Source organism: Akebia trifoliata, chromosome 9, assembly GCF_017979445.1.
Source record: "Akebia trifoliata isolate Shusen 1 chromosome 9, ASM1797944v1, whole genome shotgun sequence".
Classification (NCBI taxonomy): Eukaryota; Viridiplantae; Streptophyta; class Magnoliopsida; order Ranunculales; family Lardizabalaceae; genus Akebia; species Akebia trifoliata.
In genome coordinates, this window is record NC_141383.1 from 18,446,053 (window position 1) to 18,466,186 (window position 20,134).

At 33.4% G+C, this 20,134-nt stretch overlaps 1 protein-coding gene across 1 annotated transcript; it reads right to left on the minus strand.

The window, feature by feature from the left end:
- Positions 1-9,709: 9,709 nt before the first annotated feature.
- Positions 9,710-14,542, minus strand: LOC147394489 (small COPII coat GTPase SAR1A-like). The gene is made up of 3 exons (XM_086453790.1): positions 14,268-14,542; positions 13,816-13,947; positions 9,710-10,326 (listed from the first exon to the last, which is right to left on the minus strand). The coding sequence occupies exons 1-3, from the start codon at positions 14,394-14,396 to the stop codon at positions 10,009-10,011; spliced, it is 579 nt and encodes a 192-aa protein (XP_086309916.1). The 5' UTR covers positions 14,397-14,542; the 3' UTR covers positions 9,710-10,008.
- Between the last annotated feature and the right edge of the window lie 5,592 nt (positions 14,543-20,134).

Genomic DNA, 20,134 nt, shown 5'->3' on the forward strand with positions numbered 1-20,134 from the left:
AGAGATATGAAAGTGAGAGATATCTATCGAGGGAGACAGATCAAAAGAGAGATCGATCAAATAGAGTGGGAGATGAGATCTATCAATGGAGATAGATCGAAAGAGAGACTGTGTGAGAGAGAGAGAGAGAGAGATGGAGAGGTCGATTGATCAATGGAGAGGTCGATCGATCAAGAGAAAGACTGTGAGAAAGAGATGAAGAGGTCGATCGATCGAGATAGAAAGAGATAAAGAGCGAGGTCGATCGATCGAAAGAGACTGTGAGAGATAGATATGAAGAGATCGATCGATCGATGATTGTGAGAGAGAGAGAGATGAGATCGAGAGATAGACAATGAGAGTGAGAGATCGAGCGCGAGATGGGAAACGTGGTCTGAAGGCCGCGGAATTTTGGCGTTAAAAATTGACGGGCCAGGACCATCAGTTTTTTTTGGGTTAAAATTTGGATTTTCACGTAGTGAAGTTAGTTTCAACTATGTTTTATGACAAGCACTTTTTTTTCTTTTCTTGGGGGGATGATGGGGCTGTCCGAACTTACATCTAACTAGGGGGACCAAAAGAGCCAGGGCCGGAGCCAAGGCATATGGATCCCTCCCTGAGGCACATGCAACGCCCACACATCACATGCACCGGGTAAGTGAGAGTTCGCCCTCACGGGTGGCCCGAAAGAAATATTGCTCATACAAGGTATCGAACTCATAACATACGGACTCTCACTGCTTATTGGATTTGAAATTGCCATTGAACTACCCCTTGGGGTTTATGACAAGTACTAAATGTTGGAATTATTATTATTATTTTCGTAATTAAAATTATTTTGTGGCATTTTCACATATACAAATTTTATATAAATACTAGATTGTAATTTGTTCAAAACATTAAGGATAAAATTGTAAACCATGTTAGTGGTTTGACATTGGTTACCAACATCAAATATGATGGGTTAGTGAACATCCTATCAAAACTTAAGTGGTATTCACCTAATACTAGAATTCTATGATGGATACAAAATCTAGTATCGTCTATTATAAATAGGTGGTCGTCCCCCCCTCTCTACACATAGATTATTCTATCATTGAGATAGAAGGTTCCCATCACCAAAATGTAGGCAGAGTTGGGGTAGTGCACCTATTCTTCGCAGATCAAAATCAAAGTGTTCTTCGCGGATTATCGGAAAAACGAATCCAGGTATTTTACAATTATTGTTTGTTCGATTCGATTATTTTGTTTTTGTTCAAGATCAAATCCTAGATCCATGAATATATTTTTCATAGTATTTTTCCCACAATTGGTATCAGAGCAACTCTGGATTTGTTCTTGTTCAAAAATTGTTAATTAAATCTAATTTGAGTAAATTTAATCTTGAAATAAATATTATTTATTTATTTTGTTATTTTAATGTACCCACATGCAAAACAAGAATAATTAGAAAGTAAATTTAGATATATTAGGGTATAGGTCTTGCCTATAGGGGTTTAGGAAGACACTTTGAGTAATCGTTCAAGGAACATGATGGAAATAAGATAGTAGTCTGCCTAAAGATGACCGTTCTATGAAAGTTACGGGTTCTTGAATTTTGAGACTAAGTATCTCACTAAGATTACTTTGTGGCACTCTTTTACATGAAATCACTAACTTCTGCCTAAAGGTGATTTAGGGATGTTTGTGTAGATCGAGTGAATAGAATAGTCACAAGTGTGAAGGGGAGAGAAGGATAACCCTCTTGCCTAAAGGTGTGGATAGTGTCTAGATTGAACTGGAACATGAGTGGCTAGGTCAATGTGCGTACTCCAACGCAATTTTAGGGAACATACAGCATATTAAGATCTCAGCCCAAAAGTGAGTCTTGATGATGCGATTTGTTTGTACCTGCAGAGTGGAAAGTTTTACCCTTAATAAAACACTCTGAAACGATTCGACCAAAACTTCTGGTACGAATTGAAAGAATTGAATCCCATAGTATATATTAATGTTTGACCATATTTTAATTCAGTTATGGATGGGTCATTGATTTAAAAGAGTCTGGCAGGAATTGAGCCTCTTAATGGCTCTAATTACTCATCCTGGAGGATAAATATTGATATTTTGCTAGGATGTATGGATTTTGATTTTGTTCTCTTAGAGGACATACCACCGACTCCACTTTCAGATTCTACGGAGTTGGTGAGGGCCCATTTTGATAAATGGAAAAAAGACTAATAGATTGTCTATGATGATCATTCGAGCATCTATTAGTGAGACTCTTCGAGGTGGTATTCAAACCACAGATATAGCTAAAGAACTATTACAGATCATCAAGAAACAACTTGTGGGAACAAAGAGATCTGTTCAGTATGAATATTTGGGTCAGTTAATGAATCTGAAGTATGATGGCAACGGAAATGTGCAGGAACACATACTTAAGATATCCAAACTTGTAATTGGTCTCCGAGAGCAGGGGATTATTTTTTAAGATGACCTTTTGGTGCACATGGTAGTTTTATCTCTGCCTAATTCTTTTGATACTTTTAAAATCAATTACAGTGCACAAGAAACTAAATGAGATCTGAATCAGTTGATTTCCCTTTGTGTCACTAAGAAAGCAATATTGAGAGGTTCGAAGGTTGAGTCAGCACACTTAGCAGTTTACCCAAATAGCAAGAAAGATTTCAAGAAAGGTAGCAACAAGAACTTCAAGTAAGGAAAATAATTCAAAGGTTTCAAAAATCAGAAAATAATTAAGGAAAAGATAGAAACTGAGAAAATAGATAATGAAGAGAGATTACTTTGCGTATAAGAACTAGTTGCAAAAGAATCCATGAAGGGTTCGACAGCAAGAGAAACCCCAGACCAGAAGATAGATTTTTTCTTAGGAATGCAGAGGCATTGTTGGTTGAGGTTGTTGGAGCTTATCATCTTATTCTTGATATAGGACATTATTTGATTTTAGAGGAGATTTTTTACATCTCATCTTTTAGTTGAAACATTCTTTCCATTTCTAGATTGGATATTTTTGGACATGTTTTTTATGGTATTTATCAGTTATCTTTGGATAATTTGTTTGTTTTTTGTATGTTATGGAATTTGAGATTAAATCACATTTCCAAGAAAAGACTAGAATCCTTAGTTAAGGAAAGAATTCTAGGTCTTTTAGATTTCTCAGATTTTGATGTATGTGTGAATTGCATTAAGGGAAAGATGATTAAGTAATAGAAGCTTAAAGTTACTAGAGTTACTGATTTGCTAGGTTTCTTAAATATGATCAAAATAATGGGAGTGAAAAGCGAAGGAATGTTATATTTGAAGAGAAACATAGTGATCCACCAATATATTTTAATCTGCAACTTTTGCCTCATTTGGTGGCTTCACCTGTTCGTACAATCGTTGTAGAAGATGTAGCAATCAAACCAAAACCCAATCCTCAAGTGGTGGTGGTTCCAGTTCTACAACCAATAAGACTTGTAGCAAAAGGGTTTCATGCAAAAGCCAAGTATTGATTTCTATAAGACTTATTCCCTAGTTATCTGCAAGCTGAAAAGATTAATTTATAGGTTGAAACAAGCATCAAGACAGTGGTACTTGAAATTTGATCAAGTGGAGACCAGATACGGATTTAAAGAAAATGTCGTCAACAAATGCATATATCTCAAGATGAGTGGGAGTCGATTCATCATTCTTGTACTTTATGTTGATGATGTATTACTGGCAAGCAATAATGTTCAACTATTGTGTGATACAAAGTATTTTCCAGTCAAAAAGTTTTGATATGAAAGATATGGGGAATGCTCAATATGTTCCAGAGATTAAAATTCACAAAGATAGACAAGCTGGATTTTTGGGTTTGTCACAGAAGGCATACATTGAAAATGTGCTCAAAAGATTTGGTATGGATAAATGTGCTCCTAGTGAGGCTCTTGTGGCTAAAGGAGATGTATTCAGCCAAGATTAATGTCCCAAGAACAAGTTTGAAAAGATAGAGGTTGATGCATCAGAATATGCCTCAGCAGTCGGTAGTCTTATGTATGCAATGATTTGCATCCGACCCGATATCAGTTACATCGTTGGTATGCTTGGGAGATATCAGCAGAATCCCGGTATTGCTCATTGAAGAGCAGTAAAGAAAATACTTAGGTATTTGCAGAGAACAAAATATTTTATGTTAGTATATAGAAGATTGAGTGAGCTTCAAGTTGTTGGTTATTCTGATGCAGATCATGCTGGATGTTGTGATAACTTGAAATCTACTTCAGGTTATATTTTCATGTTTGGGCATAGAGCTATCTCATGAAGCTATCTCATGGAGAAGCTCAAAACAAACCATTCTGACAGATTCGACCATGTATTCAGAGTTTATTGGATGTTATGAAGCAACTCGTCAAGCAGTTTGGTTGAAGAATTTTATCGATGAATTAAAAATTATGGATTCCATTGATAGACTTATTGTTATTTATTGTGATAACAAGGCTACTACTGATTTTACAAAGAATGAAAGAATGATCAGAGGAAACAAGCACATCGAAATAAAGTACCTTTTAGTATGTGAAAAGTTCGTAAAGGATTGATCGAAATTGTCAAGATAGATTCTAGCAATATGATAATTGACCCTCTCACAAAAGGACTCCCGCCAAAGATTTTCAAGGAACATGTAACTCATATGGGAGTTATCATTTCATTTGTTCATGTTATTTAAATGTTGAGTTATTTTATGCTTGTTTTGATTCATTTATACTCTTGATAGACTATTTATTGCTGCTTAAAGAAATTAATTATGACTAGTTATTGTTTATGCATTATTGTGTACACATGTTATCTTTGCCTGTGAGTAGATGTACTCGTAAAGTATTGAAGAAATGCTTGGACTAGATGTGATTTGGCATCACGTTGATGAAGTCTTCATTCTGGATAGAAAGGTAATGGAATATCACATAACTGGTTGTTAGTAAGATATCAGAATGACATACGATGAGTATGAAGCTGGACACCTAGGGCATGTACATACAGACTACATTGAGGAGTGTACATTGTCCTAATACCATAAAGAAAGTTCACGTAAAGGTAAACTCCTGAATTTATTGATGGTACTAGTTTTGAGACCATGGAACTGTCTTAGGGCCGACAAATGAGCACTTTGTTACATCCATGATCCATCATTAGTGGTATCTTTGAATGAAGGTGACAGTTAAAGATTATCTGAATTGTTTTGAACAATTATTTTTCAAAAGAGTGCACTCGATTATTCAAAAGATAACAATCCAGATAGTCGTTTTAAACAAAAGGTATATGTAAAGGCCAAGTGGGAGATTGTTGGAATTATTATTATTATTTTCATAATTAAAATTATTTTGTGGCCTTTTCACATATACAAATTTTATATAAATACTGGATTGTAATTTGTTCAAAACATTAAGGATAAAATTGGAAACCGTGTTAGTGGTTTGACATTGGTTACTAGCATCAAATATGATGGGTTAGTGAACATCCTATCAAAACTTAAGTGGTATTCACCTAATACTAGAATTCTACGATGGGTAGAAAATCTAGTATCCTCTATTATAAATAAGTGGCCGTCCCCCCCCCTCTACACACAGATTATTCTATCATTGAGATAGAAGGTTCCCATCACCAAAGTGTAGGCAGAGTTGGGGTAGTGCACCTATTCTTCGCAAATCAAAATCAAAGTGTTCCTTCGCGGATTATCAGAAAAGCGAATCCAAGTATTTTACAATTATTGTTTGTTCGATTCGATTATTATGTTTTTGTTCAAGATCAAATCCTAGATCCATGAATATATTGTTCATAGTATTTTTCCCAACACTAAACTTATAGGAATAATTCCTATTTTGTAAATGTTCCAATCTCAAGCTTAATCATCAAAAAATAAATAACTTGACGACCATCTGAATAAAAATAAAATATACATAAAAATGAGACATGATTTTGAAGTTGAAGACCCCCACCATTTTAAAGGGCAAGCAAGGTTATTATTCGTTCCGAAATCCCAATTCCCAACCATGTAAGCATGACAAGATTAGGGATACTTATTCTAAGGATAAAACTTGATTGTTGAATTATGTGTTTACATGACAGGATCGTGCGCTTGTTCCATGAGTCCTTTTATGAATCACTGGAACCTGACCAATATATATTAATATCTTATAATGGTACTGTCAACGGATTGATTCTAGTTCAATTATTGAGATACTTAGAACCGGAACTATCCCATTTTTTCAGTTTTGTTTCTCATTGGTTCAAATTCCAATTCTAAAATAAGTGGAGTTGGAGCTGTTAAGAACCACGGCTTCCTAGTTCTCAAGAACTTCAATGAGACAAACAAGCAAAAATCTGGAGCAATAGTAGAATTCCATCTTCTAGTTTTGATGAAATAAAAGTAATTTCTCTTGATTTGATACAACGGTGTTGATTCTCCCAGAATTTCTTCATTTTTTTCTTGGCATTTAAGTGATTTAAGTACTTGAAGGATAATTTCAATTTATTTTAAATATATAGAAATTTCATTTTTATTGTACCATTTTGGTCAAGGGATTTTGGAGGAGGTCGGTATCCTTAATTTCCGCCATTTCGTGGTGGGGTAAACTAAAATCTACATTTTTCTAAGAAATATCTGAACTTGGACTATCCTCAAAAGTCATAATTGATTGAATATATTTTGCTCAAGTGTGATACACATTCACAATTTGCTTTACGAAGATGACAAATTTTCAAAATTATGGTACATTGAGACATTAGGAGGCCCACTTTGCGAATCTTATTCAAGGAAATTGTCCACACAAAGAAACCCACTCTATATGAAACTTACGTAAATGATTGAACATGAAGCGAAGAAAGAAGAGATACGGAAAATTTCTTTACATTAATTTGTCCATATTCGAACATCCTTGTTTAAATGAACAATGTGAAACATGAGAAATCAAAGTCTACAATCCAACCATTGAAGTTCTTTCTAAATCTAAAATTCCAAGCAATCACTCTATTTGCCCACACCAAGCAATTTCGAACATGGGTGTGATGTTTGAAATAGCGTAAAAATTCCCTAATTGAGATTTGAGAGGGGAATTCCTCCACTGGCATTTTTTTTTTTTTTCGAAAGCTAACCTTATCACCCTTTGCTACTCTAAAAGCATTTCTCTTTCTAAATTCCAACAAACACTACCACTATAGCGGACGCTACATGAAAAGTGAAAATTTTTACAGGAAAAATCGACAGGCCAAGGCCCATGAATTTTAGAAATCAAAATTCAACAGCCTAGGACTGTTGTAACTTGTGATGTTCCCTATATTCGACGGTTTAGAGCCGTTGAATTTATCCCATCCTCCATTAATTTGACAGGTTCGATCCGTCGAAAGAAAAAATTTGACGTCATGGTCTGTCGAATTTTATGAAATTCAACGGACTTGAACCGTCGAATATGAGTTTTTTTTTCACGTTGTGTCTCCTTATTCAAGATCCCTACCCGATATTGAATCTGATAAGTCTCCTCCACAGACTGTCTTCATAAATTTCAGATCTCCAAAATCATTTTCCAAGTAAAACTACAATCACCAAAAGATAACACGAATCCTAGCCTATCAACTTTTTTAAGGGCACGCTTCCTGCCAACCAGCAAAATCAATATTATGGCCATCACTCTTATGTAAAAGATTACATATTTCCTTGTAAACCGTAGTGACATGTGAAATGAGCTATTTCTTTTTTTTTTGGAAGAGGTACCAATGACTCAAACGTTATCAAATTGGGAGAGATCCAAGATTCCAACCATTAACTATGGTAAAATTATTGATGAAATGAAGTATTTGCTTTGAACTTGAATTAGTGGTTGAATAACTAAAAGAGAAATTTCTGTAAATGTGCGCAACTTATGGTAAAATTCCAATTCCAATACATTGATTCATTTTAATTCCCAAAACATGTTTTCCAGCGAGTTTGTCACTTTTATAATCAATGCTTTTGCTGATAAATTACCAACGAGATAATAGATAAATTTGAAATGACTTTTATGATCAGTAAATTATGAACAAGATCACAGGTAATGTTAAAGTCAAATACCCTTGATATTTTTAATGGCGAGATCATTGATTATAAAAGTGACAAAATTGCTTAAAAACATATTTTGAGAATTAAAATGAGCAGTGCAAAGGAACCATAATTTTTCCATATTCAACCACGAAATGGTAATTTACCATAAATAAAATGCTTTGTTTTTCTAATATTTGAAAAATAAAATCCAGCCCAATAGATTTAAAAACTATAAAGGAATGAGAGAATAAACTACACCATACCCAAATAGGTGAAGAAAAATAACTTTCCAAGATTCGAACTTCTTGTGGAGATATTATCCAACAAAACCAAGAGAAGGTAAAATCATAAAAATTCAACATTTCTTTTAAAAAAGAGATGTAAATTGCATTCATGTTAAGCTTAGTTACTAGAGAGATTTACCGGGTAGACTCATCTGTTGCAATTTTATTGCAAAAACTCCCTTACGTAATCAAGTTTGTTATTGAAACAAACCTTACTTACTTTATGAATCCTGCTACCACAACTAACTTAGTAAGATTTCAAATCTTAATAAGGGTTGTTGGGTTCACATGGATTATCAAATTGATAATCCAACAACACAGTCTTCTAGATTTCATGGAAAAACTTAGATTCAAAATAAACAAATTAAAGAAATATATATATATATATTTCGTGTTCGATCGAAATTGAAAATGAACAACTACCAAACTCCCAAATTTCAAATTGAAATTAAATTTTTTTTTAAAATATTTTTTTCAAAATTCTTAGAATTGTGTCTTTTATAGCATCGCTAAAAATTGATGTGAGTAGGATCCACTCCAATGTATGTTAAATAACAAATAAGCCGAATCAACTTGAATTTTATAATGTGGAATCTTCGATCCCCACTCCAAACTTTGCTGAGTAGCAAACTTGATAAAGTAAGGTTTAGTGGGTAACAAACTTTTTATAAAACGATTCAATTTTTTTTGTACACTGGATACGTTTATGGGTAATTGATAATAATGATGATTATAATCTCACTAAATTTTAATATCTTGGTTGATACCATCATTAAATTTTTATAATTGCACTTATACCCTTCAACAATTAAGTTCTATTTTTTTTATAAATATTTTTCCTATTTTTTATATGAAACTATTTTTTAATGTTTCTTATATAATAAAATAGTACGGTGGGTCTCACTCGTACTTTAGTTATGAGAGATAAACGTCTCATCTAATTTTAATGGAGTGAGGCCCATCTTATTGTTTTTTCCCTTCACTCCTTCAATTTTCAATAATATCCCTCCAAGTTTACTATTTTTTCTTTTTTACACCCATTTTTAATAATACCTCTTTAATTTTATCATCTTTCCTCTTTTACCCTTTTAATCCCAAAAAAAGATGTATTTACCTCTTTAACACTTCTTTTAATAATACCTTTCAACTTTATTATTTTTCTCTTTATACTTTTTAAAATTTTATTATTTTTCCATTTTTACCCCCTTAAATCCCAAAGAGGATGCCCGTGCAAACTCTACTTCTATTAAATGAGGGCTGCCAAAAAATTGTTCAAAATTTAGTATTTTACTAGAAGTCCAAATATATCAAATGGTGCTCCATTTTGTACGAGGATATTCTAATCATTTTGATAGAATCCAACAGTTAGAAACTATTTTTACCAAATAATAATCCAAATTTCAGCTCACAATACTTATTACTTAGCATGATTACAAAAACACACTTCTCAACTCCATGGAAGGCCTCTTTGGATTAAACAGATACCCTACTGAAACTATGACACTGGCCATGGAGGCAATCCAAAGATGCCTTCATCAAATATATAGCCACAATTCACTCGTAAAAAAATAAGCTGTTATAACATCCCAATGTGGATTCAATATCGATAAACAGAAGAACGAATAAACATTGTTTTAGCAATCTATCTTGGGATCAAAATGGATCTTAAAAGCCCAGTTCAAACCTAAACTTCTATTATTTACCGGCTCCTTAGATGTATTGTGACAACCACCTAAAACCATCACCATAGCCCATTTTGTGAACGATGCTGCACATGAAGAGCTCAATGGGTCGAATATTGGATCCAGAGAGGTTGTTCTTTCCCTTGCCAGTTGTACAGTTTCCAAGGCCAAGGCAATATCGAAGCTCATCCTCTGAAGCAGCATAAGGGATGTCTATCTTGTTTCCAAGGACCAGGAATGGGACGTTGGCAAGCGTGTCATCTGAGAGTAATGCATCCAACTCGATCTTTGATTCAGGGAAGCGCTCCTTGTCTACTGCATCCACCAAATATACTACAGCGTCCACCTACACGTCCAGAGCACATTGAAAATAGGCTTCAAAAGAAAGCACAATAACGGATGATGTATGGGTTTTTCCATTTTTGATATTTTGCATTTCTCCATTTTTTAATTTTTTTTGTACAAGCATAAGATTTTAATTGAAAAGGAAAAAATTCCAAAACAATGTTGAGGGAGGTGACATTCCTAAACAAAATAAGAAGACATAAACCATAGAAAAACAGCAACAAAACTACAACCCCTCCATGAATGTGATGTCCCATCTGAAAAACAAGTCTTCCAAGGACATCTCCGCACGCATCTTAAACACAAATAACACTTGAACATCTAGACCTTGATGTTGAGAATAATTTCCTGAATGTTTTCTCCCTTTCCCTAAAACACCATTTCTTTTCTTCCGAATTCCCAAACAACCTGCCAAGGAAAGCATCCTCCAAAGAAGCTGGCTTCTCAAGGAGGAGTGTACATCATCAAAGTATTGCCCTATATATTTCGGGTCGGTTGAACAAATGTTATTTTTTTCCATTCAATTATATCGAATGCCATGTCTTTCGTTAATTTTTTGTGTTCATGTTTATCAAAATAGCTCATCCGCACTCTTTTTGGTCTTCCTTTTGCTCATTTAGGACCATCAACTTGCATGTTCTTTCCAAATGGCGCAGTAAGCGGCCTTCATTGCACATGACAAAACTAGGCATCGTCCAAAAAATATCAAATTGAAAAACGGGGCTCCAATTGACATGAACAAGGGAATGGTTTAGGAGTAAGTGTATGATCGAATTTACAATTAGCTTGATTTTCTCTATGATTCTCAAATGGTTTGTTGTGTCCAATGACGTCCTCCATATATATAAACAAACTTAGAACCTAATACAAAGAAGTAGGACAAAAAGAATGGAAAATATTCTAGGACCTGTAGAAAGAACTTACTAGAAAAGTACCATCTCCACTCAATGGCCACACTCTTCTCTCAAAGATGAGGAGGAATCAAATGAACCATAGATGCTAGAAAGGGGAGTAGCCATATAATCAAACTCCCAATTGTTAAATATTTTCTTGAATAGAAGATCCCAAGAGAAGATTCTCACATTCCAAGATGACTTCTCATGGTTCCCAGCTACTCCAACGTTATATCACGACTCCCCGACTTCTCAAGTTTTCTCGTGAATCTCAACATATTGCAACACTCAACCCCCATTTCATGACATTAGACTTTTTAACATGCACATATCTCAAGGTGACATGTGCCGAAGGTTGATTAAGTGCAAGTTCTTGCTCCCACAATAATCTAAAAGCATCATCCTAGTCATGCCTTAAAAAAATCTATGATGATCTTCTTTGGTCTCTTAACTATGATTGTAAGAATAGGAAAAAGAGACATAGTAAAACGGAAGACTGGGCAACATGCTTTTTTGACTAACACCAATTTACCCCCTTTAGATGTACATAGACCAAGATGCCAACTTGCACCTGAAACTGTAACATGGGATTTCATGGGGATTTTGACTTATAACTAGAACTAAGGGAAGGCCAAGATAGGTAACATGGAACGAATTGGTACGACACCCTAAGGTCTATGCTAACAAGTCTATGTTCCCAATGTCCCCCACACATAAATTTTACCCAAAACTAAGAGCATCATACTAATGATAAGAGATAATAGGCCCACCATCAATAGTTGAAAAAACCTTGCAAATAACTATCCTTTGCTACACTTTGACACCATCCTACGCAAAACCTTGACAACAATACCAAACAGAAATGGGGATGAAAAATCCCCATATAACCCCTAGTACTCTTAAAGTAACCTACATGGGGTGGAGGGGTGGCATTCACAAATGGAAAAATAAGCAGAGGATCTGACCACCGAAATGCTTCCTACCAAGAGAAAAATCTAGGAACGTTCTGCTAATATTATCACAATTTTTCCATAGTGAATACTCCTAATTTAATCCTAGAATCGACAAATTCATTATATAATGAGAATCCCATCCAAGATAGAAATTTGGTCAATTCTCATGGCAATAATCCTGTACACTCCCATAGGGACATAAATCTCATCTCAGAGATATCCCTAATTTATTTATTTATTTTTAAGGAATAAATGAGATGTTTGAACAATCTTGAAGATAAGCACATCCTGAAAGTCTTTTACCACATTCATGAAATAACTGTTGACAATGTCCAAACAATGGTCTTCATTTATTCATACTTAATGTAATTAAACCTATTAATGATTTTCCTACTCAGTAAGAGTAAGCCACTTGGAATTGTGATTCATCTCTTCTAACGACACTCTTACCAAAGAAAGATAACTCCCCCCTACCTCCAATGTTCTCAAATAGCATATGCTATTGTTTGCGAGCAAGCATATCTTGTGTGCATATGCCATCGTGGCATATGCACATGATGTAAGAATGTTTAACAAATAACTCTAGAATAAATTTTTTTTGTAATATTATATAACCAATTTCCTTATTGTATACTATATTTGCATGTTTAACAAATATGTAAGCATGCATAAACTCAAAAATTCATAGAGAGTATAAGAGTAAAGGAAATTGCTTAGGATGACGTGGGAATGGGGCTTGGAAATAGGGTATTTATAGGAAATACAGATTAGAGAGAATTTAACTTAATGCTCCAATAGTCAAATCTTTGACCATTGGAGCAGTATGCCATCGTAAACTTTTGTATGCGTTGGCATAATGATCCAAATTCAATAAATCGCAAATGCCATCATGGCATATGCAATTTGATGATAAAAAGTAGCACATGTGATCGCATGTGACAACAACGCCCACTTCATAAAGTCACGTCATTTAAATAAAGATAACATATTTAAGGATAGGGAATATTTACCAATATTTCTAATCAATTGGAATCCTAATCGCAATCATTTCCTATCTTTAGCCACTAACAATGCTTTTAGTAGCTCTGCCCATCGTATTATAATAATCCCTCCTAAATCTAAATTCGATATATTCTAACATGGTACTGTTCTAAGTTGTAGCACAGCAGTAAATTTGATTCTATATGTTTGTGAGCCTTCTCAATGTGGTTTGAAAAACCAGATTTCGAGATCGAATCAGTATCCAACTAATCCGATTTGACAAAATCCAATTTGATTCCCATGAGCCAAACCTCCCAAACTGGTTCAAACCAATTTTGACATAAATTGAAAGATAATATTCATGTATTTAAAAATATGTTTTATATTTTTTTGGTTATAATATGGGTCAAAGGGACACATTGATCCTTTACATGTGTTCAATTCATTTTGTTTGACACGTCAAGGTACACCATAATTTGAAGACGACCATAACTCGGAGATGACTGTCTCTGATCCGGAATAAGATCAAACTTCACATTATATCGATAGGATGATTAAAAAAAGGATTTTTTTTATATATAATTATTGAAAAAATGTGATTGAACATAACAAAATTAACAACCAAATACTCTACAAAAGTGCAATTATTACTAAATTTAGTACCTGAGCATAATAATCTTTCCAAACCCTCCGAGCAATCTGATGACCGCCCAAATCAAAGGCTGTAAACTTAATCTTCCCAATGCTTAGTTCCTCTGATGTCGGATGTTGTGTTGGTTCGTGTTGCCCGAGTCTCTGCCCAATCCATTACCACCATCATCATCAACAACAACAACAACACATACAAATCTGAAACACACACACACACACACACAAAAAAACCCAAAAAACAAAAACTGAAATCAACCCAAAAACGATTAGTAATCAATCAATTAATCCCAACAAACCCCAACCCAATCATCATCATCAACAACAACAACAACAATAATAAACAATAAACAATATCATCACATCCAAATCCAAATCCAAAATCCAAAAATTGTAAAAACCGAAGAAAAGACCTGAAATCAACCCGAAAAAATGATTACTGATTAAAAAGAAAGATCGATAATTACCTCGTCTTTGAGCATATGTAGAAGGGTGGTTTTTCCAGCATTATCAAGCCCTAAAAACAGGATCTTTGCCTCTTTCATGGCAAGCCCTAGCATTGCCAGCACCCCATAGAACCAATCCAACAGAAACATTTCGAAAGATAATCAACAAAATTACAAAAAAAATAAAAATAATAATTCCTTTAATTTCCCGAAATTTGATGAATTTAAATCCAGAGATGAGAGGATTGGTTGCTTTGGAGTGTCTCACTCTTTGAAGGAGAGATAAGAAGAGGGCCATTTATATGTTTCGGGTGGAAGCTCTGTATGGCTTTGAAATTTTTAAATTTTGTCAATTGGCGTTTGTAAACCGTTCTATTAATAATCAACGGCTCTGATCTCTTAAAAAGAAAACAACTGATGTCACCTGACCAATCAAGGTCAATCATAGATAGGTGGAGATCCTGTACACCCCGTAGTTATCTAGCAATTCTTACTGATTTCTAGCCATTATTATTAAAAACATATGCAGAAATTTCTCACACCAAATGCAGTTATTCGAAACATGGGCCCTACATGGTACACTACAAATCATTTGCTTGTGATGAAAATTTACTATTGTACCTGATCTTATCAAAAAAAATTATTTAAATTACAAAAATACCTTTATTATACAAGATTTTATAAATATATTCCTACAACTACATATTGGGAAATAAAAAAATATCCATCATCAAATAAACTATTTACACTATAAAAATATCTTCGATACTTGTTACAATAACATGCATATGAATTTACAAAAAAAAACCCTCGTGATGAGGGATATTTTCATAATAAAATTGATGATGGTTATTTTGTAATTTTCATATATAAGTAAATATATTTGATGAGTTGCATTTTTGTAAATTCATATGAATGTTATTGCAATGTAAGGACTATTTTTATAATTTTAATTTGTTTTTATTAAAGATATTTTTTATAATTTTATATGCAAATGATTTGTGGTATTTTTGTGCCACAAAATCATATGCTAAAATTTCTTAAGCACGTCGATGGTCTATGTAAAATTTTCACAAAGCAAATCATTTACATTTAACCAAGAACCCATAAAATTGATTTTAGAAAACTATTTACATTTGGGATCAAAGAATTTGCAGCATACCAAGCTAGGCCATGGTTTCAAATGCTGGTCTTCCATCTCGTTCTATTCATGTCTTGAACGTGATGAACTATCAGGGGCGGAGCCAGGATTTTCTTTTAGTAGAGAGGCAAACTTATAGTTAATTGAAGGGGGAGAGGGCAAAAATTGGAGGAAGATGAGGGAGTGGAGGCAACAAGGTCAAACATGTTAGTAGTTCAAAATGTAAGGATATCTCAAATTTAAGCATAAATTCAAGGGTATCTAAAATGCTCAAAAAAGTTGAGTAGGGGCAATTGCCCTCAATGTCTCCTTATTAGCTCCGCCCCGTGAACTATCTTCAATCTCGATCGGGATCCCAAAAACTAATCCTATCTTGCTATTGAAGTTTGAAGGTAGATTTAGATAAGGATAAAGAGATTAAGAATACGTTGGTGTCCATATGATCAGAAGTAGATAGTTAGGTCAACACTTATCAAGTTATATGTGATAGATGCATACTAATCAAATAAAAAGAAAAATTGGATATGATAGTTGTAAAACCAACTATGCTTTTATAAAGTTGAATTTGAGATATCAAGAAATATCATGTTAATAACTTGAGGATCGTAGAAATGATGATATTAAGATAAATGAATAAACAAAGAAGATTAAATTAGGAATGATTGCATTTAAGAAAATGTAGTAGTAAATCCAATAAGTGATAAACTAAGATAAAGTCTGCTGAGACAGTTTAAGCATGTCCAATGAAAATTAATTACAACTCTAATTAGGAGAAATATTCTAGTTGAAGGTCCTAAAAGTTTGATATGAAACCCCCCCCCCCCCCCCCCCCCCCTCCCCTCACAAAAAAAATAAAAATAAAAAAATAAGTAAATTGAGATAGGGAACACAGATGTGAACTCTATTATTATAATAGAAGATGTGACTCTGAACAAAATGGAATGGAGAGATAGTATTCATTCATTAGAGCCCATACTAAGTTTTAAGTTGCATAGCTTCAAAAAACCTAAATCTTAATAAGTAAGCGGATTCGGGCTTGCACACTACTTTGAGCAGGCTTAGTTTACATTCTTGGTCCAATTAAAAATGGACCCCAGTTGGCCCATTAACAATCTGGTCCGGTCTATTGTCACCCATTTTAGGCCCATATTTTGAAAAGGGTTACTAGTGTCAAAAGGAACTTTTATTAAAAATTAATAATAATAAATACAATCATCACAGTCATGAGTCTTTAAAATCCAAATTGTTGATATGACAACTCCTAAATAATTGAAATATTCTCTCCTCAAATTTCAAAACTATGATCTCACCAATGCTTTTTACTCAAATGGAGTAATAAGAGCATATATGTCATTTTCCAGAACTATTTTCTAGTAAAGGGATTCTATTGTTACACCAACTTTAACTAAGAGCACCCCAATTCATATGTATGTTGGTGTGCTCTTAGTAAGAGTTGTTGTGGCAATATAATATCTCTTCCCAATAACCTGATCTTATGATTAAAGTGTTACTATGCTTTGCAGGTAAATAGAGTCAGAAACAAAAACCGACATAGATACCTCAAGATTGATCACATATGTCTCGGGCCACCTTAGTAACTTAATCACGCTAGTTTCTTTTTTCCATCACCATTTGATCATCCATCCAAAAGGGTTTAATAAACGATTGTGATTGGTGGAACCGGTGGACAGTTTAATATGGTGGATCTGAGCAGTACAGTACATGGGAGTCTTTTCCACAGACTTGATTTGATACAATAGAGTGTACGTTAAATCTGTGATGCAAAGATTTCATCGACCAAACAAGAATAAAGACATCCTTGGACTCATAGACCCCTTTTTATCTCTTTGTGAGATAGAGGTGTTCTTTTGACTAGTAGTTTATCAAAATTATTACAATTCTTATTTCAATTATTACTTTTAATATTACCAAGATTATTGCAAATCCAAATCCATCTTTTTATATTTTTTATTTTTAAAAAAATATACGATATTTGATTCATAGGTTTGCTTTGTTAGGATTTGGGTTTGTTGATCATAGTTCACCAATCTAAAACCTTTCTCGGTTATCTTCAAAGAAGAGCAATAGTGTTAAAAATTTGAATTATCATACAATGAGCACGTTTTAAAGTAAAATAGACCGTTATTAAAACTATCTTTTTTAATATACTAAATTTATTTTTAGTTTTTAATATACTAATATTAATATATATATATATATATATATATATATATATATATATATATATATATATATATATATATATATTAATATTAGTATATTAAAAACTAAAAATAAATTTAGTATATTAAAAAAGATATTTAATTTAATTTTTATTATTTTACCAAGTTTAAATGACATATTAATCAAATTATAACTATGAGTATTAATATGTCAAGAAGACTGAAAGATATAAATGTTAATTTGATGTTGATGGGAAGATAAAAAAATTCAAATAGACTCTTTACTGATTATTAGTCTTCAAACAGTACAAAGATTTGACACACATTATAATTCCAATATCACAAAATATTAAAACATCGTTTGAACAATTTCAGTATTTATTTATAATTATGATTAAACTCATATAAAATTTTAAATCCAAAAAATAGAAATCTTGGTTGGAAAAAATAACAAGAGAGCTTCTATTGGCACCCCCAACTCTTACTTATTCTCAAAACATTCACTTTTTAATTGTGATGTAATAAGTAAGAATTGGGGTGTAGAAAGCAGCTTTCTTCAATTTTTATCAAATCTATATGAAGTTCACCATTATAATACAATTTATAGACTGAAAATATTCGAATCATGACAAAACAAACAAACCAAACAAAATCCAAAATATAAAGTATAAAAGAAATGTAGAGAATCTCATGAAGCTCTTTTGTCTGCCATGTACTTGAACATCTTTTACACCAGCTAAAAGCTATATTTAAGGAACCAGTGAAGGATGGAGGGACCATTTTACAAAGATAAAAAAATAATACATCCATTGTTCGTTACTAACTGTATATTATAAGTTACATTATTTTTTTTGTAGGTGGTGCCGAGGAGCTCCATTTAGTCCAATACCGAGGGTCGAGGAGTGGTTCGAGCTGCCACTTCATGCATTCGGCTACACTTACTATTCTCGAATTTCAAATTATGAAAAACATGAGGAATCGATCAAAAAAAAAAATGAAAGATATAAGTTTAGCCAGATGCATGGTGTGGGAGCAACTCCTTCCGCTCACTCTACTCGCTAATTGGACTGAAGGGAGCTCCTATTAAATCACTACTTGTTGCTCCTCCTAGTCAAGCTGGGGTTTGGGTATTGCTCTAAAACATTACATTTTACATTGATATAATTTTTTATTCTTTTATTTAGGTTATTTTCTATATATATTTCTGTTTTAGTTAAAAATTTATGAAGGTTAATCATTATTATTTTTTTCTTCTTTTCTTTCATTTTTTGTGATTTATTTAAATGCCTGAAGTGGAAGATTTCATGGTTGGGGCTTGAAGGAGATGAAGAAGCCTGCTTGCGTTCCTTTGGTCTTTCTGTTTGGTTTCTATTTCATATATATCTTATAAGAAAGGGTTCCATGTTCTAAACGAACTCTTGCTACTACTACATTGTACATTCTTCATCTTCAATTATTAAAGGGTTTTTTTTTTTTTTTTTTTATTTATTAATATTGATATCTTAAAGCAGTTGAATGAATACTACACTTGTACACATGGCATATATCAGGGGGTGGGACCCACCATTCCTGGTCCTACCTGATTTCTTTAGATAAATCTTACGTGATTGGATGATCACCATCTTATTGTCTTATTATTAGGAGGTAATAATATTTAGAAAAAAATGTGGAGGACATTGAATAGGGTCATCTTGGGCCAATCAAACCTCATTGTAGGGAGGACCTATAGTAACATAATCCCAATCCATTAGATTTGTGGCATTTGTAGGGATACTATGTTATTGATGCTTCTTTCTTTAAGCAAAAGAGCACACCATTTTTTGCCGAATCAAAACTCATCACCTGGCCATTATTATGTGGATCGAAAATAATACAATTGCCCAAAAATCAGACGTGTTCAAACCTATGTTACCCAATTTGTGGGTTCATTTGGTTTGCCACTTGCGAATGAACCCGGTTCGTAAGGATTAGATAGAGATTAGGACAGTAGTAAGGTATAAAAGAGATTGAAAATGACAATTTTGCGAATAATAAATAAAAATTTTATTATTATTAGTATTATCATTTATTTGGTGATTCTTCATTAGTTTATTATTATTAGTAAGGACTAAGGTCAAAGAGGCATGCTATTAGTTTGAAATTTTAGGGGAACATCTCAAATGTAATTAACGTGTTGAAGGGGTTTAAGATTTTTTAGTGAAATGAAAATTATACGGCGAACCTGTTAGGTTCAATCCAGTTCACGATTGCATCTTTTTTTAAGGAATTGGGTAACCCTAGTTTAAACAGTTACCTTGTTCTGGCCTTTAGGCCAATAATCCATTATTAAACTGACCCGAGTAGTCTGGGGCACTCATAAGAAATATTTGAAGGGATTGTCATCTACTTGACCGGTCATTGACCGATCACCAACATACGAGAGAAAGGAAAGTGACATCACTACTAACATGAAATATGTCGATTCTTTACCGAAAATTTGTAAACCACTTTTGATAGACTTAGAAGTTTCAGCTCAATCCGAAACTTTTAAGGCATATAGGACAAATTTTGTCAGCCAATGTCGT